Source organism: Onychostoma macrolepis, chromosome 14, assembly GCF_012432095.1.
Source record: "Onychostoma macrolepis isolate SWU-2019 chromosome 14, ASM1243209v1, whole genome shotgun sequence".
NCBI classification, from domain to species: domain Eukaryota; kingdom Metazoa; phylum Chordata; class Actinopteri; order Cypriniformes; family Cyprinidae; genus Onychostoma; species Onychostoma macrolepis.
Window position 1 is genome coordinate 25,068,174 of NC_081168.1, and position 27,296 is coordinate 25,095,469.

Genomic DNA, 27,296 nt, shown 5'->3' on the forward strand with positions numbered 1-27,296 from the left:
TCGTCATCTAAATAAAAAAACAATAAGAAAATTAGATTAGAAAACTATTAGAAATTAGGAAACTATTTCTGGGCCTCATTCTCATATTGGAATGGTTTTGTGAGTGATATTTCCTGGGAAAAAAAATTCGTTTGCAATCAAACGAACGTTTGATTGCAAACATGCTGAAGATTAGCCTCTTCTCCATTGAAATAATTTTAATAATTTTAAACTGTGCTGTGCCATATTTTCGAGTTTCAGACATGTTCACTGCATAAGTTTCATTTACACTCACTAGCTGGAGGGGAGGAGTCTCATTCCCCGCAGATAAACATTCTGGATTAAAGTGAAAATAAGAAGATACGAGACAAGAGCAACATCAACGTTAGGTAAAGCATGCCGTTTCTCAATATTATATTCATTCGCTCAGATTGTTCCCCTTTACATACAGATGTAGAATGACATTTGATAACTATTCTCCTTTAAGATTAGTTGTAAAGGTTGTGTGTTGAGGCAAAGAGTCGGCAGACTAACCAGACATGTGAGGTACAACACTCTTCTAGCCCATGTATCTTATATAGTGTCAAAATAACTGTCCCTGTACATGACTTACTGAATCATTCACTCAAGTTGAGCAACACTGATGTATTCAGTACTGATCGCTTGGTCGATTCTGCGAGACTTTGATTCAGATTCGATTCGAACCGTTTTAGGTGTAACAAAGCAAAAATATAAGCGAAATAAGTTGCAAATATCCACTTTCAGGACTGAACAGATACATTTACACTAAATATAAAATAAATATTTACAAAAAAATAAAATATTGCTTAACTATTATAACTAAGAAATACTAATTGTTGGCAAAAGAAGACCTTAAATGTCACGCAGAGATTCGAGTCTTTTTGTAATCTCTTTATTTACCTGAACAAAGTGAGCATGTTGATCAGTCAAAACCACATGTAACCGAATTACGACGGTGTCATAGGCTTGAATTAGTAGCCATCGTGACTCTCGAGCGCCAAGCAGATTCGTTGAAGCGAAATAAAAATACATTATTTTATATCTGTATCTATTTGTAAATATACACTTTAGAAAATTTGTGTTCAAAGTGTGATCAATGACAGCTTTGGCTGATAAGAAGAAGAAGAAGAAGACGTGTAAAGATATTCTCCATGTGTTTAAAGATGCCAGAACCCACTGATGTGATGATAACCACGCCATTTTACCAGCAACAGCAGTATGAAGTCTCCAGGTTCCTGAAGATCAAGCCACTGGCTTTGGGGGTAAAACAAACTTGTCACGTTGTGTGTTGGTGTTTGGTCCTGTTTGTACATGGGTCATTCTACAGAAACGTCCACTTTTGGTATGGCAAAATGTCTTAAAATGTATTATTATTTTTTTACATTTAAACTTAGACCACATTATTAGATTACCTTTTGACTTTATGAATACATATAAATGACAGCTTAATTATTATTATTATTTTTTTAGCTTTTTTTTGCAATTATTTCAAGACCACAAGACGTCACTGGTGTTACCTTTTTTAGCAATATTAAAAGTTTTCATGAAATATTATTTCTAAAAAAAAAATTCAGCACATGTAGTCAGAGTTACAGAAAAATAATGAAAATGCAAGAAATAAGGAGGTTATGTTTTATTTATTTAATGTGACAGACAAAAACAGTACAGTAACTCAGTAACACAGCACAGTAACACCAGTGACATACATTAGACCTGATATACTGATCGTCACTGGTGTTATCCATAAGGAAGGTAACACCAGTGACAGTAACACCAGTGACAATTTTCATGAAAAATGCATTTTACAAAATGTCTGCTGCAAGGTATCAAACCACATGCTGTCAATCATGGTATACTCACTAAATTAAGTAGTTTAATCCATTTGTATTATAGTTTTTTTTTACAATTCCCTAACACTAAATAGGTCACACCAGTGACATCAACTAAAAGCTTCATATGAAATCATGAGATAAATGAGAAAATTTCTGATAACTGAAAAAAACAGTGGACTAAACATTGGCCTTTTTTCGTAGATGTTTAGAAAATAGGAAGGAGGAAGTCGAGTGATGTCATCAGTGTGATTTTTTATTCCAAAATAAAAGACTTTTGTTAAGCGGTAACACCAGTGACACAACTCCAGAAAACACTGTTTTCATTATACATTTTATAATATTTTTGTGGTATTTTGTTTTATTATGCCATTTATATCATATATTTGATAGTTATGAATAGACTTTTGTATTTTAAATGGTAGAAAATCCTGTTTTGACCTCAAAATAAAGCACTTTCCTGCTGTACATGGCTGTGGGGAGCAGTTTTGTGGTACTTGGAATTCTATATAATTAATAAAAAAAAAAAAATGCCACATTGATGGCTCAGGAAGATGTAATTGTTCAAATAACATATTGTTTCATTTTAAAATATATAAAAAATTGTAACCCTAATGTGTATTTCAATTGTAATATTTCTTTAAAGTCTAGGGACAGAAAAGTGGACGTTTCTGTGGAATGACCCACATACTTATTTTCCTGTGTTTTGTTCCTGTTTCCTTTGTTTCCATTATCATCTTTTTAAGTCCTCACTGTCAAGTATTGTGTTTATGTTTGTTTGTAAAGCTGTCGTGTTTCTGTCTTCTCTTGTGTTAATCTTTGATATTTTTGGAAAATAAACCAAGCTGCATTTAGATCCACATCTCTTCTTCTTGCCTCGCCTGTGTTCAGCGTGTATGAATTAACATGCACTAAATCTTATGTTTTTCTATTGCAGATTTTGGAAATATTGATAGCCTTATTGGGACTCGGTTTGACAATCTGGAATGAGAGTTTTTTCGTTATTTGGTCACCAGTCATTGTAAGTCAATCATTTCAGTATCAGTACAACATTATTCAGTGAACAAATACTGATTTCTGTTGCGTTTGTATTCTGCAGTTCATCATAATTGGAGCTGTAACAGTCTCGGCTGCACACACACGTAAACCGCGTCTGGTTAGTGTCAACTTTACTGTCTTGAGAAGAAGCAATATGTTTAAGAATAGGTCCTTTTCACAATGACGTCAGCTAACTTCTGCTTTCCTGCAAAGCAGTGTATCTGTACTTCCGTTATACCATTACACCGGAGACTTCTTGGGAAAATGTGGGGAAAACTTGAAATATGAAAGGCGTTAGTCAAGAGTTAAGACTAATAATGTTATTGTACTTAGTCGGATTCTTTTGCAAACGTTTTTCTGCATCTGCCTTAGATGGGAGGCTTGCTTGTCGTAACTGCTTGCTTTCAGATTTGTATGACAACGATTATGTATTTACAAAATATATACTTGAAATCTTTTCACTTGTTATTTCGGTTTATGTCATTCCTTGGATAGTTTATTTGTGAGTACACTGTGTAAATTAAATTCCCCGTATAGCTCGGCAATAAAAAGACAAACAGTGTGATTATGTTTTTATTTAGCCTACTATGGGAAAATGACATGGACACAAATCATATTTTTATATTAAATCTTTTTACTACATGGCAAATTTCACATCCATAAATGCAGGTGGTCTGAAAAGAAACCCATTATCCAGTTCATTAATAAAATGCTTAATACTGAAACAATGCAAAAAGGACCCAAAAAGGGTGCTACAGATATTTGGACTTCTACAATTACTTCAGTTTCACTTTATCTACATGTATACCCTGTTTTTTCTTTGTGAATTATTATTGATTAATATGATCGATAATATATTTAATATTTATTTATGAATTACATTGTTATAAAAATAAACTGGGAAAATTATAGACTCCATTTTATTGATATTTAAATAGTACATTGAACTATTCTTGTACATACAGGTGTTGTATTAAGCAGGACATAAATTACTGAATGAAAAGGCTTTCCGTTACCACATGTAAATGTCTAAAACGGTTGTTTATTTGACAAATATATCAAACCAACTTCATCTAACTGCAATAAAGACAGTAAACATTGTGCCAGAGTGGCGGGAATTCCTCCCTCGACTTCAAACAGCAAATCTCACCGACTGGTATTCGGTAAATTCGTTTGAGATGCCAGACGCCTCGCCTTGAATAAGGACGAAAGTAGACAGCGGCAGTCATCCTCTAACCACATTTTTGGCAGATGTACAAGCGTCTGGGTGAACTCCATGCTGGTAGCGATAGTGCTTTCCTATGCTGGAAGAAGTAAGAATACCCTGCTTCGCGTCAGAACGGAAGTTGTGTGACGTCATGTGAAAAGGGCCTATACACACATTATAGGGTAATTTTATTCATTTGTTTGTTTGTTTGTTTTTTTGTATTTGTAGGTCAAAACCTCACAAATGCTCAGCTATGTAAACCTTGCAGTAGTTACTTTCTCCCTCCGCGGTCACCTTGTTTACGTTCTGGTAAGTGTTTACACTGCCTACAGTATGTGTGTGTATGTCTAGTAGAGCTGGGTATTGACACAAATTTCAATTCAGTTTTAATTCACAAGCTTGTGATTTGATTCCAATTCAGTTCGATTCAATATCGATTCATTTGGATATACACTCACCAGCTACTTTATTAGGTGCACCTGTTCAACTGCTCGTTAACTATCTAATCAGCCAATCACATGGCAGAAACTTAATTTAGACATGCAGACATGGTCAAGACGATCTGGGGCCTGTACCATGAAGCTGGATTAGCTAGCTAGCCAGGTAAGATTCAGTTTAGTTTGCACCAGTCCTGGGTTTAGGTACCATGAAAGTGGCTTGGATTTTAGCTGCGTTTATCGCCATAGTAACTTATACTCCACAGCTAACCTGCAGGTTATGTTCTGAGTTAGAGATCGCGAGCTGAAATTGGACCAATCAGATGTGAGCAAAGTGACACATGTCTGACACAAAAAAGTCACTCCCCCAGTTTATCTTCCTACAAATTAAAGGTCACTAGTACTAAAAACAAATTGTCTGGCTTTAGAGTTATTTTATATGATTTATATTATTATTAATCCATTACACACAAGCAATTTTAGTAACAGTTATTACAAATCATTTATTTTAAATGAATGTTAATATATACAGATCGTATGTAATAAGCTGTAGAATCAATAGATAACGATTTAAAAATGACGTGACCTTACATGTTCGAGTATCTATCGCTGTATATCTCCAACTATACAAACTAACTTTTTTCATTGTAAATGCATTTAAATTAATCATATTCTTTAATCTATTAACCTTTAGCAAAACCTTTAACCTTTAACCAAGGCTCGTGATTGGCTGTTTGCCGCTGATGTTCAACATTCATGTGCACGCGCTCCACAAACTCAGGATCAAAGCCTGAGTTGACAAAGAAAGTTGATGATCAGCATCATGGTACCAACAAAGCCGGATTGGAGTGGTTTGGTTTTGTCAACTCGAAACTAATCCTGTAACTCTGAATTTGTTCATCTACCATCATGGTATAGGCCCCTGATCAGAAGTTGGCATAAACAACATGAAAGCATGGATCTATCCTGCATTGTATCAACGGTTCAGGCCGGTGGTGTAATGGTGTGAAATATATTTTCCTGGCACACTTTGGGCCCCTTTGTACCAACTGAGGATCATTTAAACATAAGGGCTTTCACACCGGAGGAACCTTTTCATAGTTCCTAGAACTATTGGCGGCAGTACCTGCTTTTTGGTATGTTTGCACCGCAGGAACTAGGGTCGGTTTTTGTTCTAGGAACTCTGTTTGGGGGAAAGTAAATTAGCTCCTACTTCAGAGTAGGGTCTAAAACCAGGGCCATTTCTAGCCAATTTGACGCCCTAGGCGAAATTATGTCATAAATCCCCCATATATGTATTCTTTTCAGACACCAGTTTCTTGTTACAGACTGAGTTCTATTTGTAAATTGACTTAAAGGGATAGTTCACCCAAAAATTAAAATTCTGTCATCATTTACTTATCCTCAAGTAGTTCCAAACCTGTATGAGTGTCTTTGTTCTGCTGAACACAAAGGAAGATATTCTGAAGAATGTGGGAAACAGAGCAGTTCTGGGGCACAATTTACTTCCATAGTATTTTTTTTTTTTCCTACTATGGAAGTCAATGGTGCCCCAAAACAGCCTGATTACAAACTTTCTTCAAAATATCTTCCTTTGTGTTCGGCAGAAAAAATAAATTCATACAGGTTTGGAACTACTTGAGGGTGAGTAAATGATGACATAATTTTCATTTTTGGGTGAACTATCCCTTTAAGAGAAAAATTTTGCACAATTTATTATCTGTAATATCATTGTGTTGCCACTAGGTGCCTGTACAGCCCTGTGTAACAATCCCTAGTAGCTAAGACATTGCACATAATTTACACATAAATCACACATAAATTAATTTGATTACATATGGATTTGGATACATGTTTATATACTATCAATGGCTATTTTTTGTCTTTATCTGTTTTTTTTTTTTTTTTGTTCAATTGTTTTGTTGTTGTTGCTTGAAACATTGATTTAAAGTGTCAGTTATTGCATTATTATTTCAGTCAAACCTATAAAACTCTTTGTTGCCCCAAACTACAAATAAAAGCCTGATCAGTGGCATAAAAGTAATCAATGCAGCTACTTAATCCTTTGCTACTCATTAACGCGTGAACATCCCCTTTAAATAACGTGACGCTCTGCCCTCTATGTGTATGACGCTTCTCCCATTAAGTGCTGTGTTAGAAGTGAATGAATCGATCAGCATTTCGACACCTCCATAAGGATGTATTAAACTCAACAAAGCAGTTTAATAAAGGATGTATTGATCTCGTGAATTAGCAAATTTTACTACACCAATATTTTTTAATTGGCTGTTAAAGTTTAAATGGGAATATTACATGACATGCTGATCCTTTAACAATGCATTGGTGCAAAACGCACACCTTTTGGACAAATCTCGCTACACGATTTATCAACTGCCACAAATACTGCCTAAACAAAATACTGATTTTGTGCACTTTATTTACTGTACCAATATTTTAAATTGGCCTTTGAACTTAGCTTTATTGCATGGCAAAAAAAAAAAAAAAAAAAGCGTTACCTTGCCAAAGCACTGACAGAGCCCATTGATCTAATGGCGTTGATGAGCGCTTCGAATGCAAGCATGCAACGATCAGGCAACAATTGACAGCGCTCTGATCCAATGGCATACAGGCATCGTCAGATTGACAGTACTCTAGCCCAATTATGTTGGGGATCCAGTGGGGGTGGCAGTCATATTTCAGGGTGACCGTGCCACTCTTTATTTAGCAACCCTGCTAAAATGTAGTGCGCTCATTGGCGCCCTTTCAGCTGGTGGCGCCCTAGGCGACCGCCTAGCTCGCTTATGCTTAGAAACGGTACTGTCTAAAACAGTTCTATAGGAACCTCCACAGTCACCAGATCTCAATCTAATAGAGCACACTTGGGAGAAACTGCATGATGCATCTTGTCAATGACCAAAATCTGTGGAATATTTCCAGCACCTTGTTGAACAAATGCCACAAATCATTAAGGCAGTTCTGAAGGCAAAAGAAGGTCCAGCCCGGTACTAGCAAGGTGTACCTAATACAACCTGAATTCCGGAAATGTTGGGACATTTTTAAAATTTGAATAAAATGAAGACTAAAAGAATTTCAAATCACATGAGCCAATATTTTATTCACAATAGAACATAGATAACATAACAAATGTTTAAACTGAGAAATTTTAAAATTTTCTGCACAAAATGAGCTAATTTCAAATTTTCTCAGATAAATATACTACTATATATTATATAAAATATACTACTATAATATAGAAGGTTAAAGGAAACTGATTTGTATACAAACAATTAAATTAGCTTTTCTAATAATAAAGTTATAATACTTACTTTATAATTACAATATTATGTTTCTACTCCAATTAGTTTTTCAAAGTGCAAACATTAAAAAACCTGATGGATTTATTCAAACATATAGAAGAACAGTAGAATATAGTGCATATATTTATAAAAATGCTCCTCTCTAGAGTAGCCTATTTTTTCCAGCTGAGTAACTAGTTTTTGACCATTGGCTTTTCTGAGGTTCCGCAATTGAAACACTGATTGAGCGTAGGGCTGTGCATGTGTGTGTGTGTGTATATATATATATATATATATATATATATATATATATATATGTATATGTGTGTGTGTGTGTGTGTGTATATACTGTATATTGTGACACTGATAGTCTACAACAGTTTTAACAGTGTCTAATCTGTCTTTTAAACTGGCATCTGGTTTTTGATTCATATTTATATTTTAGTTCATAATCACTGTATGTCTGTTAATTAGGCTACACCGGATGTGTCCTTCTATGTCCTTGTCGCCTGTGATATTCTGATCTTCATCTTCTCTCTTGCTGTTGCCGTAACCTCCTGTTCCTGTTGCTGCAGACCAAAGGTAAACATTATCAAAAGATTAAAACATTCTTCTCAAAAAAAAAAAAAAAAAAATACATAAAATCAGATGAAATCATTTGTATAACAAACATCATGTTGGTTCTCTCTCAGTCAACCCCTGTCACGTTCAGTTATGTGACGACAGATTTTCCAGTCAACCACATCATGCAGATGGGCCAGCCGGACCCCTCTGCAGTGGCCCAGCCTGTTAGTTCGTTCATGTACGTGCTGCCAGCAGCACACGGCTCAGTCCCACCTGCGCCTCTGCCAAATTACGGTCACGTCCCCAATGCATTTCCACCAATGTACAGTCCAGTCCCAACTACACCTCCATCCAACTACGACAAAGTCTCAGATGCACTTCCACCAAACTACGGTCCAGTCCCATGTGCACCTCCACCAGCATATGAGGTAATTATGAGCATTTTTTAGTAAGTGTAGGCCTACTAAATCAGTCAGTCACTTAAATCCTATAAATAATCTCCACCTTCAATTATATTTGCTGACCTGCTGTAATTGCTGTACTGCACAGCTTTGATACACTGTGTTCTGTTATTGCAGCATGAAGATTTTCAGACCAGAAGATGAATAATATCTCGGACAAAAATTGGAAATGTTTGAAGTTTACACAATTTATGATGTTATGGTGAATGGAAAACCAAAAGTTATACTTATAAGTTTGTAAATCGAATGGATAAGAAACATACATCGGAGTCTTACGTTTTCATTATGTTTCTTTCGTTATGTTTTTCCCCAAATGATTGTTGCTTGATTTGATATTACATAATAAATTGATAGTTTTTTGTTTGTTCTCTTAATTTATGTGCAGTTATTTTTTAATTCAACACAGTAAACAGCACAATGGAAATTCCACATGATTGATTCAGCCCAGCATTTACAGACTGAGACTTAACATTTAAAATCCCATCAAAGTGTTCAGTGTGTACTTAAAAAAAAAAAAAAAAAGAAGTGGTTTGCACAATCAAGTTAAAAATTGACTATTCATTAACCTCTAGAATTATGGTCTGAAATCAGACTGACAATTTTATATTTAAATTTGTGTTTGACCTGTCCTGTCACAAAAATACTCTTTCCAGCCCATAACAAAAATCACTTCTAGTACAGCATAACCTGTTCAAAAATATTTCAGAAATGCTCAGAGAAAACAAAGCACTGCATATCCACATTAACACTTCATCTCAGCACTGAAGCAAAGAGGACGATGGGTTTAGATGGCCAAAAACTACTCTGTGGGTCTGATTAGCAGCTCTATTATTTAGTTAAGATCACAGCTAATAAAATCAATGACAAATGTTAGCATACTGTAACTAAATTATAACACAATTGTGAGAATACTATTTGAAATAAATTAGCGTGAATGGCTGTCCTATGCAATCAGATACTCGTCTAATTTATAGTGTTTTATGAATGCATTTGTGCAACTTGATATTCAGATCTTCTCTCGCCTTTTAATTAATAATCAAGCAAAGCCTAACAAATTAAAATAATCAAGGACTTCATTATTGTATGGAAGCTTGTTTGTTTGGGAATAATAATGAAAATACTTTTTTCTTGCAATTGTGTTTGAAATTCAGACTTTTTTTCTCAAAACTGTGAGTTTATATCAATTGTGAGAAATTTATCTTGCAATTGGGAGTTTATATCTCAATTCGGGACTTCATAACTTTGAATTGCAGGCCCACAGTGTAGTGCCCTAGGGTGAGTCTCTATTTTCATTAAAAAAATCTATATTCATAAGCTTTTCCAAAATTTCAAATTAAAAAAAAAAAAAAAAAAAACTGAACAAGAACAGGTAGAATGAGAAGAATAAGTTACCAATCAAAAGAAACCAATATTAAGAAAATTAGTTTCCACTACAAAGCTGGCACAGAAGAACACAAAAGTGGCATGTAGGTAAATTTACAGATATTTACAGAGGCTCAGAGGTGGCATGGATGTTTTAAATTCATAACAATGTTGTGAGATTAATGTTTTAAATATAACATTTTGAATATAGAACTATTGTTTGATTGAAATGATTTAAATAACTGAAATAACACTTTAAAAATAAAAATAAAACTGCCAGCAGGTGGTGGCAAGTCACTGATGTTATCACTGAATCATTCATTCAATTGATTCGTTTGAACGGCTGATTCATTCAGGAACGAAACAAGTGACTGTCTTTATGAGTGGGTAATTGAATCATTGACTCACTAGATTCATTTTAAAACCCAGGTTCATTCATAAACGAAACACAGCTGTGACTGTTTGAAGCTATTTTCGTCAAAGAAATAGAGCAATATCAGGCAATATTGTTAGTCATACAGTGTCACTTATTATGAACTTATTGTTTATTGAACTGTTGTATTAATTTAATATCACATTTGCAAACTCCTTTAATAATCTTTAAAAGCTGTCACTCACTTCAGTTCATCGCGATCTCACAAAGCTCCATTATAATCAATGAAGCTCTCTACACTGCACAACGAATCTCTTATTTACACCCTGTCTACACTTTGTTTGTTATAACGAGAGGATTTGTGAGCTTGCATAACTCAGCAATGAACAAAACTCCAGTTTTTTGAGCAGTGAGATTCTGAGTAACACTGCATTTAATGAATTAACATATGTCTGCGATACATTACTCAACGCTGCAAAAACAAGTAACGTTAGAAATCTTTGAAGCTCCCCTGAGCTCAAATACAAATATGCTGATCGGGTTAGTCGCACAGGTGCTCCTAAATATTTTTTGATAGTCGCACACTGTACTTTTCCATCGCAAATGCGACTAAAATGGTCGCACTGTAGAGCCCTGGTTATGTGTCATGATATTTTCTCTTTTTTCAATTTACGTTTCGCACAACCGCTAAACTGATGCTGCCTATCCATTGTGAATTTAATATTATAAATTAGCGGGCTCGACTCTGACTGAGGGAGGGGGCAAATACACTGTGACCTGACCTAATCGCAATTCTTTATGTAACGTTATGTATTGTATCATTAACTTCATTTTGTATGTATCTGCATCTCTTCCAGCAAAATAATATATATACAAAACATGAAAAATATTTTAAAGGTCTAGTCATTATCTTAATCACTTGGTGCCCCCATATTGGCTGGTGCCCCAACCCGTCTATGGATAATCCGGCCCTGCAGAATTGTGAGATAAAATGCAATTATGAGTTATAAAGTTCATATAGATATAGAATCGTGGGATAAAAAGTCACATTTACCTTTTACATTTTTTTATTCAATGGCAGAGATGAGCTTCCATATCACTGTGAGGACTAACACAGAAACAAATCAGTTTCACCAGGGATGAACTGCTGAACATTCAGCAGAGCACACCACAAAATCTCCTACTTTGCTGAACATAGTAGTCGGGGCGCTGTTCAGAACAACACCCGGACTCTGGTTTAATCATTCTCAGAGGCTTTAATAAAGCCAATCTCTACCGTGAACTGCCAAAATACAAACAGCACATCACATGTCCCACCAGAGACAGTAATATACTGGATCACTGTTACACAGCAATAAAAGATGCATATCACTCTGTCCCACGGGCAGCTTTGGGGCTCTCTGACCACTGCCTGGTTCTTATACCAACCTACAGGCAAAAACTTAAATCTGCTAAACCTATATTAAAGACTGTAAAGAGATGGAACAACGAAACAGAGCGGGTTTTACAAGCCTGTTTCGACTGCACTGATTGGAGCGTTTTTGAAGCTGCAACCACCGATCTGGACGAGCTCACAGAGACTGTAACATCCTATATTAGTTTCTGCGAGGATATATGCATTCCCACCAGGACTTATTTAACATTCAACAATGATAAGCCATGCTTTACAGCAAAACTCAGACATCTTCGTCAGGCCAAAGAGGATGCCTACAGAAATGGGGACAGAGTCTTGTACAATCAGGCCAGGAACACACTGAATAAGTAGATTAGAGTGGCTAAAAGGACCTACGCTAAAAAGTTTGAAGATCACTCCACTTCCAATGACTCAGCTTCAGTGTGGAAAGGTCTGAAAGACATCACCCACTACAATACACCATCCCCCAGCACTGAGGTGAATCAACAACTTGCTGATGACCTGAATGAGTTTTATTGTAGATTTGAAACCCCCCTCACCCGTCCTGACCATCTCTCTACACAACCGCTAACACCTCCTGTATCCCCCCTTTCCCCCACACCTGCACTCCAGATCAGTGAAGAAGATGTGCTCCAGGTCTTCAGAAAGAACAAGAGAAGAAAGGCACCAGGCCCAGACGGTGTGACACCAGCCTGTCTGAAAACCTGTGCTGACCAGCTGGCCCCCAACTTCACACAGATCTTCAATATATCTCTGGAGTTGTGTGAAGTCCCTGCCTGCTTCAAACGCTCCACCATCATCCCCATCCCAAAGAAACCCAAGATAACAGGACTTAATGACTACAGACCTGTGGCACTAACGTCTGTCGTTATGAAGTCATTCGAAAAACTGGTTCTGGCTTATCTGAAGGACATCACTGGACCCTTACTGGGCAAACAGGTCTGTGGATGATGCAGTCAACATGGGACTGCACTTCATCCTGCAGCATCTGGACAAATCAGGGACTTATGTGAGGATCCTGTTTGTGGACTTTAGTTTGGCCTTCAACACCATCATCCCTACGCTCCTCCAGACCAAACTAACCCAGCTCTCTGTCCCTAGCTCTATCTGTCAGTGGATCACCAGCTTCCTGACAGATAGGCAGCAGCTAGTGAGACTGGGGAGATTCATGTCAAACAGCCGCTCCACCAACACTGGTGCCCCTCAGGGATGTGTTCTCTGCCCACTGCTCTTCTCCCTGTACACCAACGACTGCACCTCTAAAGACCTCTCTGTCAAGCTCCTGATGTTCGCAGATGACACCACACTCATCGGCCTCATCCAGGACGGTGATGAGTCTGCTTACAGACAGGAGGTTAAAGAGCTGGCTGTCTGGTGCAGTCTTAACAACCTGGAGCTGAACACACTCAAAACTGCGGAGATGATCGTGGACTTCAGGAAAAACAACCCCTGCACTCCCCCCACTCACCATCATAGACAGCACTGTGACTGCAGTGGAAACATTCAAGTTCCTGGGATCCATCATCTCTCAGGACCTAAAGTGGGACACTCACATCGACTCCATTGTAAAAAAGGCCCAACACAAGTTTGTACTTCCTTCGCCAGCTGAGGAAGTTTAACCTGCCACAGGAGCTGCTGAACCAGTTCTACTCAGCCGTCATCGAGTCTGTTCTGTGCACATAAATAACTGTCTGGTTTGGTTCAGCTACAAAATCAGACATCAGAAGACCACAGAGAACGGTTCGGACTGCTGAAAGGATTATTGGTGCTCCCTTGCCCTCCCTCCAAGAACTGTATACATCCAGAGTGAGGAAAAGGGCTCAGAAAATCACTCTGGATCCCTCACATCCAAGTCACCCCCTTATTGAACTTTTGTCATCTGGCTGGCGCTACAGAGCCCCAAATACCAGGACAGCCAGGCACAAGAACAGTTTCTTCCCCCAGGCAATCTACCTTATGAACAGTTAAATGTTCCCCACATTATGCAAAAAATGTGCAATAACCTTATTAACCAGTTAACCAATATTTGTTACCACCTCCATCCTAGCACATCTCATTCTATTCTATTCTATTCCATTCTATCATCTATAGCACAACTGTACATGCAATTTATTTACTTTTCAATTTTTGTCTATTATTTACATGTGTGTATTTTTTATTCTCATCTTATTTTTATTGTCTGTGTGTTCTTGTCTCTGTGTACTGGAAGCTTATGTCACTAAAACAAATTCCTTGTATGCGCAAGCATACTAGGCAATAAAGCTCTTTCTGATTCTGATTCTGAAATGTGATCAATATAATTTGAAAGCTAAATGTGCAGATAACAGTGAAAGTGTCAAGAGAAGCCACACAGTAAATTTCCCGGTGTTAAATGTGTTGGGTGTACATATGGGAACTGGAACTGGAACTGACTCTATAATATCAATGGATCTTCTTATTTGGCTGATGGATACTGACTGATTTGATATAATTTCATACTAATAAACTTGAAGTCATTTTCCAAGTTCAACAGTTACAGAGTAATAAATAAATGTGTTTATGATTACAATGCAGTGATATTAAGCATTTACAGAAAGATGGTGCACATGTATATACAGCTTTTACATTCATTTACTGCCACCTTCAGTTTTTCTTATAACTAATTACCACATTTTCAAATAATGGGAAAGTCATCATATGAAATAACAAACAGAAATATGGAAACGATGTTGTAACTAAAATGTTAAATTAAAATGAGCTTATATTTAAACTTTATAGATTTCCAGCTCTGCTGATATTAAGCATTTGATATTAATCATTTCATACCCTGAAAAAAATGAAGACTGCTGCTGAGGTCTGGCTTTGGGAATAATAATAAAAATAAAATAAAACATCAGGTGTTGAGTTTAATTCACTTCCTGCACAGATAACAGTAAATACTGCTTTTACAGATTTTGATCTTTTGCAACATTCTGTAATGTTTAATTTTTAATTTTTTATTTTTTTTTATTAATGCTTGAACAGACAGTACAAGAAGAACATAGTCAAGGGATCACATACAAATCCAAAAAATAATGACCAATAGTTATAAATTAAACATAAATGACAAACACACACACATACACTTTAATAAAATAAAAATTGCTTCAAAAAAAAATTAAAATAAAAAAATAAACAAGAAAAATAAAACCATCAGATGTGAATGACATTACAATGACATTGCAAAGATATACAAACAAATGTACATAAGGAAAGCATCTAAATACAAGGATTTTCTTTACATACCTCTGTATAATATTTCAGAAATCTTAGTTTTTTTTTTTTTTTTTATAAGATGAAGAGATTTTAGAAGTGAGTTTTCTGTAATGTTTCATAATGACTGTAGATGAAATGGCGTGGTGTCAGGTGGTATACAGATATTCTGCAATTGGTGATGTGAGAAAAAAGCTGAAAAAACGTTAAATCTGTTTATTGTAATTGGCGTTTCAGACGTGCTCTGAGTTTCTCTTACACTGACTGGAGAGGAGGAGTCTTTTTTTTAATTTTTTATTTTGACACAGATGGACCTACTGAAAGTAAAAGTGAAAACGAAAACAGCAAGATCCAAGAGCAACTCTAACATCAGGTAAAGCAATCTCTCGACAGATTTAATTAATGTTACCTTTACATTTAGCTCCATTCTCTAGAATTATATTTGAGCTCTACATTCTCCTTAAAGAAAGGTCGTGTTGGGTTTGGCAGAGGATGGCTAGAGATGAGTAAACTTCTATTCAACATATCTTTACATAGCGTCAAATAACAACCCGATCTCATGAACGTGCGTATAAATAGTACGCCAAATAAAAACAAAAACTCGTGGTATTGATACGCAAAATGTCCTTTAGCGTGTATATGCTACGCGATGGGTAGGATTAGGGTTGTGGGGTAGATGCGTATCATATGCACGCCAACAATTTTCGTATCATATGCACGCGAAAACTGTACTGATCCATTAGAACGAATCTGGCTTTCCAAAGTAATTCATAGAAACGCCCACCTGGACCAAAATCACCTTTCTGGTGATGCATAGATAGGTTACTTGTACAGCAAGCAGATGAACCCAGAATATAAATGCAATGTTTCACATAAAAGTTTCGCATTCATATTCGGGGCTAATCTACTTGCCTAAATAAAGTATGCATCAGCAAGGTGTATACTGGATGTGATCTTTTAATATCACTGTTTTAATACATTAAGGCAGTATAAGTGTTTTTCACATTAAATGTTTTACCTGTTGATTGAAATATTGCTGCTTGGAAACAGATGGAAAATTGACTACAAAAGTAGCTAGTAGCTACTGGTAAAGTTTAGGTAGCCTATAATTTCCTAGTCATCCTTTTATTTTGCATACACTCTTTAACCATAGATTGTGACTATGGTTAAAGCGGATTTGTTATATGTGTGAATGAATAAACATTATGTTATATCAATCTATAAAAATTCACTTTATAAACTATGTAAACACACCTATTTTGCCACTTTTCCCCAGACCATATTAGTATATTCTGGTAATGTCGATTGGATGGACCAACCCCAGTCTGGACTGTCCTTGCCCCTGGTTTGACTATGTTCACATTTGGCACATTTTCTAATATGAAACAAATTTATAAGTGATTTAATAATGAAATTAATCCCGGCTGGGACATAGACCCCCCGGTTTCACAGACAAGGCTTAATCTTAAAATATATCAGTTCCTTTGATTTGTCTCAAAATGCACCCCAGTAATGTTTTTTCTAAGCATGCTTATAAAAATTACTTAAATGTCCTAATTGAACAATGACCTAATCCTGGCTTAGTCGAAGCCCTGCCTGTGAAACCGGGCCTGAGTGTCCATAGCTGAAGAAACACCCAGTTACATAAGGCCTGCTCAAATGAACTGTTATAGAAGCAGTATCACATATTCAGTTAACAGCAATCATGCTGTTCTGTATATATATATATATATATATATATATATGTATAAGCACATCTGTGACAACCTGTGTCTTCATGGCCATATTACAGCCATGTTGATATTCAGACCAGCATTCTTTGGTCATGTGACGCTGGGTAAGCATATAGGATATGATTGTGATTGACAGGATAATGTTGCAGCCCTCAACATTCTTCAACTCCATAGGAACGCTTTCTCTTTGTTGTTAAGCAACTCTTCAGGTAAATCTTGATTCCCAGCTTTGAGAATGAAAGAAAAGAGTGATCAGTGAAACCTGGTTTCTTGACATTCAGTAAGCTTTGGCTGACAAGAAAGAGAAGATGTGCAAAGACAAGATACTCTCTTTATTTTCAAAGATGCCAAAACCCGCTGATGTGATGCTAACCGTGCCAGTATACCAGCAACAGCAGTATGACGTCTCCAGGTTCCTGAAGATCAAGCCACTGGCTTTGGGGGTAAAAACACACTGTTCCACATCAAGAGAAGTATTCAGTGAGTATGAACAAACAGGTACTATATCTTGTGTTTTTGTCTCACAGATTTTGGAACTATTGCTAGCCTTATTGGGACTCTGTTTGATAATCTGGAATGTTTGTTTTTCTCTTCTCTGGTCACCAGTCAGCGTAAGTCAATCATTATAATATCAGTACAATATTATACAGTGAACAAATACTGAATTCTGTTCCGTTTCTGTTGTACAGTTCATTTTAACTGGAGCATTAACAGTCTCGGCAGCAAGCACATGCAAACCATGTCTGGTTAGTGTCAGTTTTAAAAAATGTGTAATCATTTTGCTTATGGGGAACTTTATGGGTTTTATTTTAAACCAGATCTTCTGTACTATAGGTCAAATCCTCACAAATGCTCAGCTATTTCAATGCGGCAGCAGCTGCTCTGTCTCTCCGCTTTCACTTTTATTACACTTGGGTAAGTGGTTCCTTTGATACTCACATATGTACAAAATATATATGTCTAGATTGAAATTATTTCTTTTTTTTACCAGACTTAGATGAAAGTGCTTATATATTGTGACGCAGATAGTCTACAACAATGTGACATAGCCCATCCTCTATACTGTTTAGATCTGGCAAACGGTTTCTGTTTCATATTTTACTTAATAATCACTGTGTGTCTATTATTTTATCAGGGTGTGACCTGCTTTGTCCTTATGGCTTGTGATACTCTCATCTTCATTTTTTCTGTTACTGTTGCTTTAACCTCCTATTCCTGTTGCTGCAGACCAAAGGCAAGCATCATCAAGAACTTAAAATTTTCTCATCTTGTAAAAATGAATCACATATATGTAACAAATATAATGTTGGTTCTCTCTCAGCCAAGACATGTCGAGATCAGTTATATGGACGCAGATTTGCCTGTCAACCATATTGTGCTCGTGGGCCAGCCGGACCCCTCTGCAGTGGTACAGTCCGTTAGTTCAATCATGTACATGCTGCCAGCCGCACATGGCTCAGTCCCACCTGCGCCTCTGCCAAATTACAGTCCAGTACCAACTATACCTCCACCAGCCTACGACCAGGTCTCAGCTGCACCTCCACCAAACTACAGTTCAGTCCCAAGTACTCCTCCACCAGCATATGAGGTAATTATGAGCATTTTTAATGAAATCTATTTATAATTTATAATGGCTCATACAAATGAAAATCCTATAAATAATCTCCATCTTCAATCATAATTACTTGCTAACGTGCAGTAATTATTGTACTGCACATCTCTGATACACTGTGTTTTGTTATTGCAGGATTTACAGACCAGAAGATAAACCGGATTTCAGTTGGTGTTTACACATTGATTATGGCAAATGGAAAACGAAAAGATATTTTTATAAATGTGTAAATAATTATATTACAATAAAACGAATTATTTTTGAAAACCACATCTGTGAATGCATATTGTAAAGGAATTTTGTCACTTTTTTTACAAAATGTTTAATGGTAATTTCTACACGCGTACATAATAACAATGTATTTTTAAGTCAACAAACCCTCAGTAGACATCATGGAAATTTCACTGGATAGATTCAGCCCAGTGTTTACAGACTAACATTTGAAATCCTAATGTGCACTTTCAGAGAAAACACTAAACAAATGGTTTGCACAAGTTATAAATTGATTATTTATTAACCTCTAAAATGACAATCTCTTGAAAACAGACTAACAGGTTTCACTTTTTATATTCAAGTTTGGCTGCATGCAAATGTGATGTTTCCAGCTCATGACAACAGAAATCATTTCAGATACAGCATGGCTTGTTTAAAAATATTTCAGAAGACCTATTGAAACCCACAACAGTTAAACAGTGTAATGCTCAGAGAAAACAAAGCACTGCATATCCACATTAACACTTCATCTCAGCGCTTAAGATGGTAAAAATAATTCTCAAAAGGTTTGCTGGCCTGATCCGCAGCTCTATTATTCAGTTAAACTAATAAACTTAAATGCAGCTAATAATATCAGTAACAAATGTTCACATAACTTATAAATTAGGTGATTATCTGATTGCAAAAGAGAGTCATTCAAAAAATGTATGTCTTTACAACCAATGTTATTTTACTATCACTGAGATACTATTATATTTATTGTTAATATTTTGAATTTATGTTTTCGTTTTAATTTTAATTCAAGTTTTAGTTAAGTTTCATTTTTGTTGTTTTTAAATATGTATAGGGTACACAGTTTTTAATTTGAGGTAATTTAGATTGTTACTTCAGTACTTCAAGTCAAACTAAATGAAAACAATAAAATAAGTTAAAGTTTATATATCTCATTTTATTTTATTTCAGGTAATGTTCATTTCGAATGATTAAAATGTTTTGTTATGGTTTTAGTTTTTAGATAGCAATAACCCTGCTCACAGCTGTATGTTATAGTGATTTGTGAATGCATTTGTGCAAGTGGATATTCAGATCTCTCTCTTTTTAATAAATACACAAAGACTAACAAATTTAAGCAAACGAAAAGGCCACAAGGATGAATTTCTCAGTGTGAAGAGTATTCAAAGAAGCTTAAAAGCTAAATGTGCAAACATTAGTGAAAGGGTTAGAGAAGGAACTTTGGGTGATATTTTGCAAAACAGTGTTTTAACAATCATCTCTTCATGATTATTTGACAGTTTTGAAGGATTTGGTGTTATAAAAAAATATAACTTTAATCTAAAGTCTGATATGAGTCTATTCGTCCTTGACCTGCCCATCAGAGGCTTTTGCTTTGTCTCTCGGCACTCTCCCCATGTTGTAAAACTCTGCGTTAGGTCTCATGTCAGTCAGATGGGCCATGCGGTTGGACAGAGCAAAGAAGGCAGCAATGGCAGCAATGTCCCAAATATCCTCTCGGTCAAAACCATGAGCCTCCAGGGTGCTGAGATGTTCTTCAGTTACTGTTTCACTCCTGCAGACTGTCAGAGCAAAGTCCAGCATGGCCTTCTCACGGGCGCTCAGCTCTGCAACCTTGTAATTAACTGCAACCTGTGAGACAAGACAGTACCAGTAAAATCGATTAGAAGCCCACTCATATTATTTATAATATTCTTTGATTATTGAGTCTGAGAGGGTGTTGATACAGTTTTACATTATGTTTTGTGAAATTTTTAGGTACCTGATCAGCCAGCATGGGCTTTTTGGAATAGATGCGGTGCAATGCACTATGGGATACCACACAATACAAGCAGTGATTGTGAGCACTGGTTGCAACCACAATCAGTTCCCGGTCCGCTTTTGACAGAGCACCTGTTACAAAAGTAAAATAAACCTTGGATCCTTAAAGCATTAAAATATCTACATTTAACATCAAATTTAAATTAAAAGCCAAAAAAAAAAACATGTAAAAAAATATAATTAGAATTAATGCTGTCAAACAATTAATCGCGATTAATCGCATCCAAAATAAAAGTTTGTGTCCGCAGAAGCAATCAATCAATCAGATTCCAAACTCTCCACCATGACCAAGACCAAAGAGCTGTCCAAGGATGTCAGGGGCAAGATTGTAGACCGACACAAGGCTGGAATGGGCTACAAAACCATCGCCAAGCAGCTTAGTGAGAAGGTGACAACAGTTGGTGCGATTATTCGCAAATGGAAGAAACACAAAATAACTGTCAATCTCTCTCGGTCTGGGGCTCCATGCAAGATCTCACCTCGTGGAGTTTCAATGATCATGAGAACGGTGAGGAATCAGCCCAGAACTACACGGGAGGATCTTGTCAATGATATCAAGGCAGCTGGGACCATAGTCATCAAGAAAACAATTGGTAAAACACTACGCTGTGAAGGATCCTGCAGTGCCCACAAGGTCCCCCTGCTCAATAAAGCACATGTACAGCCCGTCTGAAGTTTGCCAATGATTCAGAGGAGAACTGGGTGAAAGTGTTGTGGTCAAATGAGACCAAAATCCAGCTCTTTGGCATCAACTCGCCGTGTTTGGAGGAGGAGGAATGCTGCCTATGACCCCAAGAACACCTTCCCCACCGTCAAACATGGAGGTGGAAACATTATGCTTTGGGGGTGTTTTTCTGCTAAAGGGACAGGACAACTGCACCACATCAAAGGGACGATAGACGGGGCCATGTACCGTCAGGGCCAGGGCATTGAAGCCAGCCAGGGTATTGAAAATGGGTCGTGGATTGGTATTCCAGCATGACAATGACCCAAAACACACGGCCAAGGCAACAAAGGAGTGGCTCAAGAAGAAGCACATTAAGGTCCTGGAGTGGCGTAGCCAGTCTCCAGACCTTCATCCCATAGTAAATCTGTGGAGGGAGCTGAGGGTTCGCGTTGCCAAACGTCAGCCTCGAAACCTTAATGACTTGGAGAGGATCTGCAAAGAGGGGTGGGACAAAATCCCTCCTGAGATTTGTGCAAACCTGGTGGCCAACTACAAGAAACGTCTGACCTCTGTGATTGCCAACAAGTACTAAGTCATGTTTTGCGAAGGGGTCAAATACTTATTTCACTCATTAAAATGCAAATCAATTTATAACTTTTTTGAAATGCGTTTTTCTGGATTTTTTTGTTGTTGTTATTCTGTCTCTCACTGTTCAAATAAACCTAACATTAAAATTATAGACTGATAATTTCTCTGTCAGTGCGCAAACATACAAAATCAGCAGGGGATCAAATAATTTTTTCCCCCACTGAACATGTGTACAATATGCATGTGTGCGTATTTACATATACAAAATAAATATAAACAGTACACACACATAGATTATGTAAACAAAAACCTTTATTTTGGATGCGATTAATCGTTTTATTAGAGTGAATGAAATAAGGTGTAGAGTGTAGGTCCACCATGTCTTTTTTGACCATTTGTCATTTCCACCCCCATTTTCACCCTTTAGGTGTTTTTTTTTTTTTCAAAGTACAAATATTCAGCGTGGTTTCTAATTATATTTATAAAATAACTACCAAAATCATGTTTAAAACTGTTTTTGATGGATAAACTACAGGACATGACAGCGTTCCAGAATTATTTCCCAAAATCTAACCCTAATTATGTAAGTAAAAATCTGATCCATATCTTGCTCCAGTTGCAAACTAATTAAAACAAATTCTAAAAATGACATGCTGTACTGATGGATTAATAAAAAAAAGAACTACTAACTACCATAAAGCATGCCACTGTCGTCATACTGACATACCACTTTCCTTGTTCATAAGGGCATTATAGTAAGAGAAGAAAGCCCGAAATTCAGCAGGACGATGGGCGAGAACCTTGAAGACATTGGGCAAAAACCCTCCCTGTAGATGAACATACGCATATTCTATTAGTAGTGACACAAGACATATTTCTTCATATTTTTTTTTTAATTATATGTGGTGAGTAAATTAAGAGACTTTTTATTTTGGGGTGAACTTCAATGTAAATGTGCTGCCAAACCTTCTGTTCAACCTCCTCCATCAGCTCCACAATATCAAAAGGCAGGTTCTTCTTGTTTGGCACTGGATACCGGCTGATGAGCTCTGAACTGCTGCTGCTGCTGCTGTGTCTGGTGTGAGTACCTGCTGTTTTCACACCAACTCTGCTTGCTGGGGTAAGTGAGTACTGCAAAGGACAGGGCTTGTTAAATATTGTAACAAGCGTTATATCATTTCATACTAATAAACAACTTGAAGTCACTTTCCAAGTTCAACTATTCAGAAGGATAAATATGTTCATGATTACAATGCAGTGTTTTTAAGCATTTACAGTATGTTTTCTTGCATGACATTAGATTCACTGCTGCTTTAAAGCAATATATGAATAATTCACAGCTCAGAATAATAGTTAATTTAAAAACCTTACCAATAACCCAAAATTTGAGCGGAGACTAAGCTTCAAAACGCCTCGTAACGACATTGTTAAACTTTATCCTGTAATATCGCTGTATTCCGTATGTTTACATTGGGGATGGACAGAGCGCAGTGGCTGTTTCAGAGTCATGTGCTCTAAAGGGCAGCCAATCAGAGAGTCGTATTTTGACACGCCTCATGAACATTCGACCAATGAAACCATCATTTTATGGAGTTATATTTTACTTCCTGTTTACAGCGCTGAAGGAGATGAAGCAAAGCATAATAAGAGAAATCACGGAAGTTTAGCGTCAAAGTAAAAGCGGTGTTTATGCGCGTGAAAGAGCGAGAGGAATGAAAATAATAAATAAATAAATAAAACCGTTTTAAAAACAAAAAGATATCGAATCCTTTTTATATTAAACTGTGGAAAACATAAAAAGAAACGGTATAAAATATTACATTGTCAATAAAATATTGCAATGTTGTTATTTGATTAATATTTGTAAATACAAATTATATATAATATAATTATATTAATCAAGCTTTGAAATAAACATATATCTGCATATATATAAACATTAATATATAAATGCAATTTAATAATAATATATATTAATAAATATTTAAATATATTGAAAATTCAGTTGCTTAATTGCAACAACAACAACAACAAATAATAATAATAACAATAATAATAATTATTATTATTCAGATATATAATAATAATAATAATAATAATAACACTATCACTAGTGATAAAAGGCGAAGTCCTCCAACGGTTGCACAAGGACCTTTATTTTGAAGTTCTCTACCGCTTTATACGCACTCATCCGCTATTGAATGTAAATGTTTTGGGTCGCTGTTTTCTGATAAAATCTTATTCTTATCCATTCTATATCAGAGTTTCTTAGGTATATTTTTGCATTTTAATAAACGCATAATAATCTCATTATGGCTGGGCACGGGGTGATGGCAGATGAAGAATCATTGGATTATTCAGTGCATGAAGCCTGGAATGAGGCCACTAATGTTTACCTGCTGGTTATTTTGGTCAGTTTTGCCCTGCTTATGTACGCCAGAAAGTAAGCGTCCATTTAATTTCATATTCATTAATAACACGATCACAGTAACGTGTAAATCTGTTGATGACAGTCTATTGTAATATGTATTACACAAAACGTCTATAATTATAAGTCTCTCGTGATGGCAACCATGAATGTCTTTTGTTTTCATCCAGAAACAAGAGGAAGATTATGCGTATATTTACACTGCCGCCAACAGCGGGCAGCTCTTCAGAGCCCAACTTCTACGACAGTCTGCAGAAAGTCCGGCTGAGACAACAGCTGGAAATGTATTCACTCTGTGGGTTGAGCTCATTTCTGTTTAAATATGTATCTTTTTGAAAATTTACTTCATTATATTTTTTATAATGTTTACTACATTTTGTACACTTATTGCTGGTAAAATACAACTGTAAATTATACTACCAAATAATAATAATAAAAACAAAACCCCAGATAGGTTATGACAGCTTCTGTGTAAATGATATATCATATTAAATTGTTATTTTAGCCCTTCTGATGTATATGCATTAGGTTCTACTATTTAATTAATAATAGAAATTTAATATCCTTTTTAAAATACATCAAATATAAAATAATACAGTTGTTGCCTTTGATCATAAATATATATATATATATATATATATATATATATATATATATATATATATATATATATATATATTATTATTATTATTATTATTATTTTTAAATATTTGAATATTTTTAACATGTAATTTATTACTCCAGCATCATTACTCCAGTCTTCAGAAGTCATTCTAATATGCTTATTTGCAACTCAAGAAACATTTAATACAGTGTTGAAAACATACGCTGCTTAATATTTTTATGGAAACCATGATACAGAAGTTTGGGGTAAGTACAATAAAAAAGAAAGAAAGAAACTTTAATTCAGCAAGGACACATTAAATTGATCAAACGTGACAGTAAAGACATTTATAATGTTTCAAAAAACAAACAAATAAATAAAAAAAAATTCTTAATCTTAAAGAAATACTGTTCTTTTGACCTTTGTTCATTGAAGAATCCTGAAAAAGATATGTCACGGTTTCCACAAAAATATTATACAGCAAAAACTGCATTTAACATTTATGCAACAAGAACCATGTAATAAGAGCCGTAATTAATAACTGATCAGGTGACACTAAAGACTGCAGTAATGATGCTGAAAATTCAGCTTTGCATCAGAGGAAGAAATTACACATTAAAATATATTACAATAGAAAACAGTTATTTTGTGAGCAGCTTTGGTGAGCATAAGAGACTTCTTTCAAAAACATATTAAAATTCCAACATTTTACACATGTTTATTATTTACATCTGTTTTACATTTCAGTACATTTGTGTGATGTTGTTCAAAATTGTGTCCATGTCTCAACAGGTGAGGTTTTGTCAAAATGATTTAGAAACTATTTTAGATAAAGTTGATCAGTGCAAAACATTTATTGAACTAAAAAAATCTAGAGCTTGGAACTTAAAGAGAATATCATGACACGATGATTTAAAAAATTATTATTTTTTTAAATTAGTTTTGTAAGATTGTAACCAAGATCTTTTCAAATCCTTGCTTTGTGTTTGTCCCAGCTCGTAAATATGATCAGCAGCAGTCGCAGTCAGATAGTGTGCAGCTGTCAATGGAGTGATCTGACCAGAGGAGGCGCTCTTCACCCACTAATGCTGCAGAGGGGAAAAAAGGCTGTGCAGACTTGGAGCTCACAGAGACTTATGATCCAGAGAAGTGGATTGCTGGAGAATAAACATACTGGGAGTAAATTGTTGAATGTTATTTGTATTTGAAGAGCCTTTCTTTTTCTTCTCATCCTTCATACCTCTCAATCATTCAAAAGGTGGTGTTTTATGACCTTGCGATCTGATTATCTGGGCATCGGTGGACTAAACAGACTGCTCTCTGGTGTTTTTGTGAGATTTTTTGTATTATATCTCAATGTTTGACAGACACATTACTTGTACACATCATCTGTGTGTCATGATCACTGATCTGCATCCAAACATTTTACCACTCCTCAAAAACATTGATACAAAATGTTATATAAGGTTTTCGAAGTAAAGATGTTGAACATACTGTACACTGATTGTGTTGTGCTTGCTAGGTACCTTTTCTCCAATGTCTCATATTGCCCTCTAGTGCTAGATTGCATGCATGTTAGTTGTTTTAGGATGACCTACAGGCTGTAAAATATGAACCTGCTTAAAATAAAGATTTTCATAGTAAAAACATATTACTGAGTCTCAATTTTAAAGGTGACTGCATTCAGTAGCTGGCAAGACTAGCATCACTATTACTATTTCTCATATTCCGGGTTTGTGGACGCCAGTATCTGTGGTAGTAAGAAAGCGCTTCCTGTCATATTATTACCGTCGATCACAAATAATTTAAGTATATTATATACATTATTAACTATAGTAACGTTTTAGTAATGAGTTCCAGCAGCTTTAAATACCTTTAGTGTGAAGGTGGATTGTATCAATAATGCTTTGTCCTGTCGTGTAACACTTCTTCAAGATTTAATTTTGTGCATCACAATTTCCACACACCGCACTGCACTGGAAGTAGTGATGACATGCAATAAAATGGGGCAAAAATCCCAAAGATTTACATTTAAGGAAGGATCTGAATCAAATTTATAAATCAGAATATCATGGAGCATAGAGGTGGGGAACATCATATAATTTGGGATATTAAGTAACCACCTAGCAACCGTCCAGAAGACATTAGCACACATATAAAATGCCATGGCAAACACCCGTGCATCATGCTGGCAACTCTTACATGGGCAAGAACCACTCACTTTCTTCAAGTGTTAAAATGTGGTTTTTTGCTTGTTTCAAAAACATTGGGTGAACAAAGTGCAATAAATGAGTCCAAGTGATACAGAAGTGAGAAATGAAAAACATGGAGTGAGAAATAAAAAGTTAAAAGGTGTGAGAGAGAATCACAATCTTGGCCGGTCTCGCTTTTGTTTTAGCTGCTTTG

General features: G+C 35.9%; 4 protein-coding genes across 11 annotated transcripts; 3 read left to right on the forward strand and 1 right to left on the reverse strand.

Annotated features, from left to right (window-relative positions):
- The first annotated feature begins 157 nt into the window (after positions 1-157).
- LOC131553091 (uncharacterized) lies at positions 158-9,206 on the forward strand. Of its 4 annotated transcripts, none has more exons than XM_058797473.1 (8): positions 158-368; positions 1,164-1,262; positions 2,767-2,850; positions 2,929-2,985; positions 4,303-4,383; positions 8,282-8,389; positions 8,500-8,799; positions 8,950-9,206. In XM_058797473.1, the coding sequence occupies exons 2-8, from the start codon at positions 1,164-1,166 to the stop codon at positions 8,974-8,976; spliced, it is 756 nt and encodes a 251-aa protein (XP_058653456.1). In that variant the 5' UTR covers positions 158-368; the 3' UTR covers positions 8,977-9,206. The 4 variants fall into 4 exon arrangements, with proteins under 4 accessions (XP_058653456.1, XP_058653455.1, XP_058653454.1 ...); XM_058797472.1 differs by having other exon boundaries at positions 296-368; positions 1,104-1,262; XM_058797471.1 differs by having other exon boundaries at positions 297-368; positions 1,089-1,262.
- Positions 9,207-15,381: 6,175 nt separating this feature from the next.
- LOC131553012 (uncharacterized) lies at positions 15,382-18,744 on the forward strand. 4 transcript variants are annotated; one of them, XM_058797314.1, is made up of 8 exons: positions 15,385-15,585; positions 17,290-17,388; positions 17,473-17,556; positions 17,635-17,691; positions 17,780-17,860; positions 18,081-18,179; positions 18,267-18,533; positions 18,693-18,744. In XM_058797314.1, the coding sequence occupies exons 2-8, from the start codon at positions 17,290-17,292 to the stop codon at positions 18,711-18,713; spliced, it is 708 nt and encodes a 235-aa protein (XP_058653297.1). In that variant the 5' UTR covers positions 15,385-15,585; the 3' UTR covers positions 18,714-18,744. The 4 variants fall into 4 exon arrangements, with proteins under 4 accessions (XP_058653295.1, XP_058653297.1, XP_058653296.1 ...); XM_058797312.1 differs by having other exon boundaries at positions 15,382-15,585; positions 17,290-17,556; XM_058797313.1 differs by lacking the exon at positions 15,385-15,585 and having other exon boundaries at positions 15,594-17,388.
- A 298-nt stretch (positions 18,745-19,042) lies between these two features.
- si:ch211-175m2.5 (uncharacterized protein LOC568697 homolog) lies at positions 19,043-23,387 on the reverse strand. The gene is made up of 5 exons (XM_058797317.1): positions 23,230-23,387; positions 22,825-22,989; positions 22,586-22,685; positions 20,545-20,675; positions 19,043-20,414 (listed from the first exon to the last, which is right to left on the reverse strand). Exons 1-5 carry the CDS (start codon positions 23,281-23,283, stop codon positions 20,121-20,123), a joined length of 744 nt encoding a protein of 247 aa, XP_058653300.1. The 5' UTR covers positions 23,284-23,387; the 3' UTR covers positions 19,043-20,120.
- A 635-nt stretch (positions 23,388-24,022) lies between these two features.
- On the forward strand, positions 24,023-26,547 carry smim19 (small integral membrane protein 19). Of its 2 annotated transcripts, XM_058797327.1 has the most exons (4): positions 24,023-24,301; positions 24,457-24,581; positions 25,638-25,682; positions 25,886-26,547. In XM_058797327.1, the coding sequence occupies exons 1-4, from the start codon at positions 24,171-24,173 to the stop codon at positions 25,942-25,944; spliced, it is 360 nt and encodes a 119-aa protein (XP_058653310.1). In that variant the 5' UTR covers positions 24,023-24,170; the 3' UTR covers positions 25,945-26,547. The 2 variants fall into 2 exon arrangements, with proteins under 2 accessions (XP_058653310.1, XP_058653311.1); XM_058797328.1 differs by lacking the exon at positions 25,638-25,682 and having other exon boundaries at positions 25,886-26,541.
- The last annotated feature ends 749 nt before the right edge of the window (positions 26,548-27,296 follow it).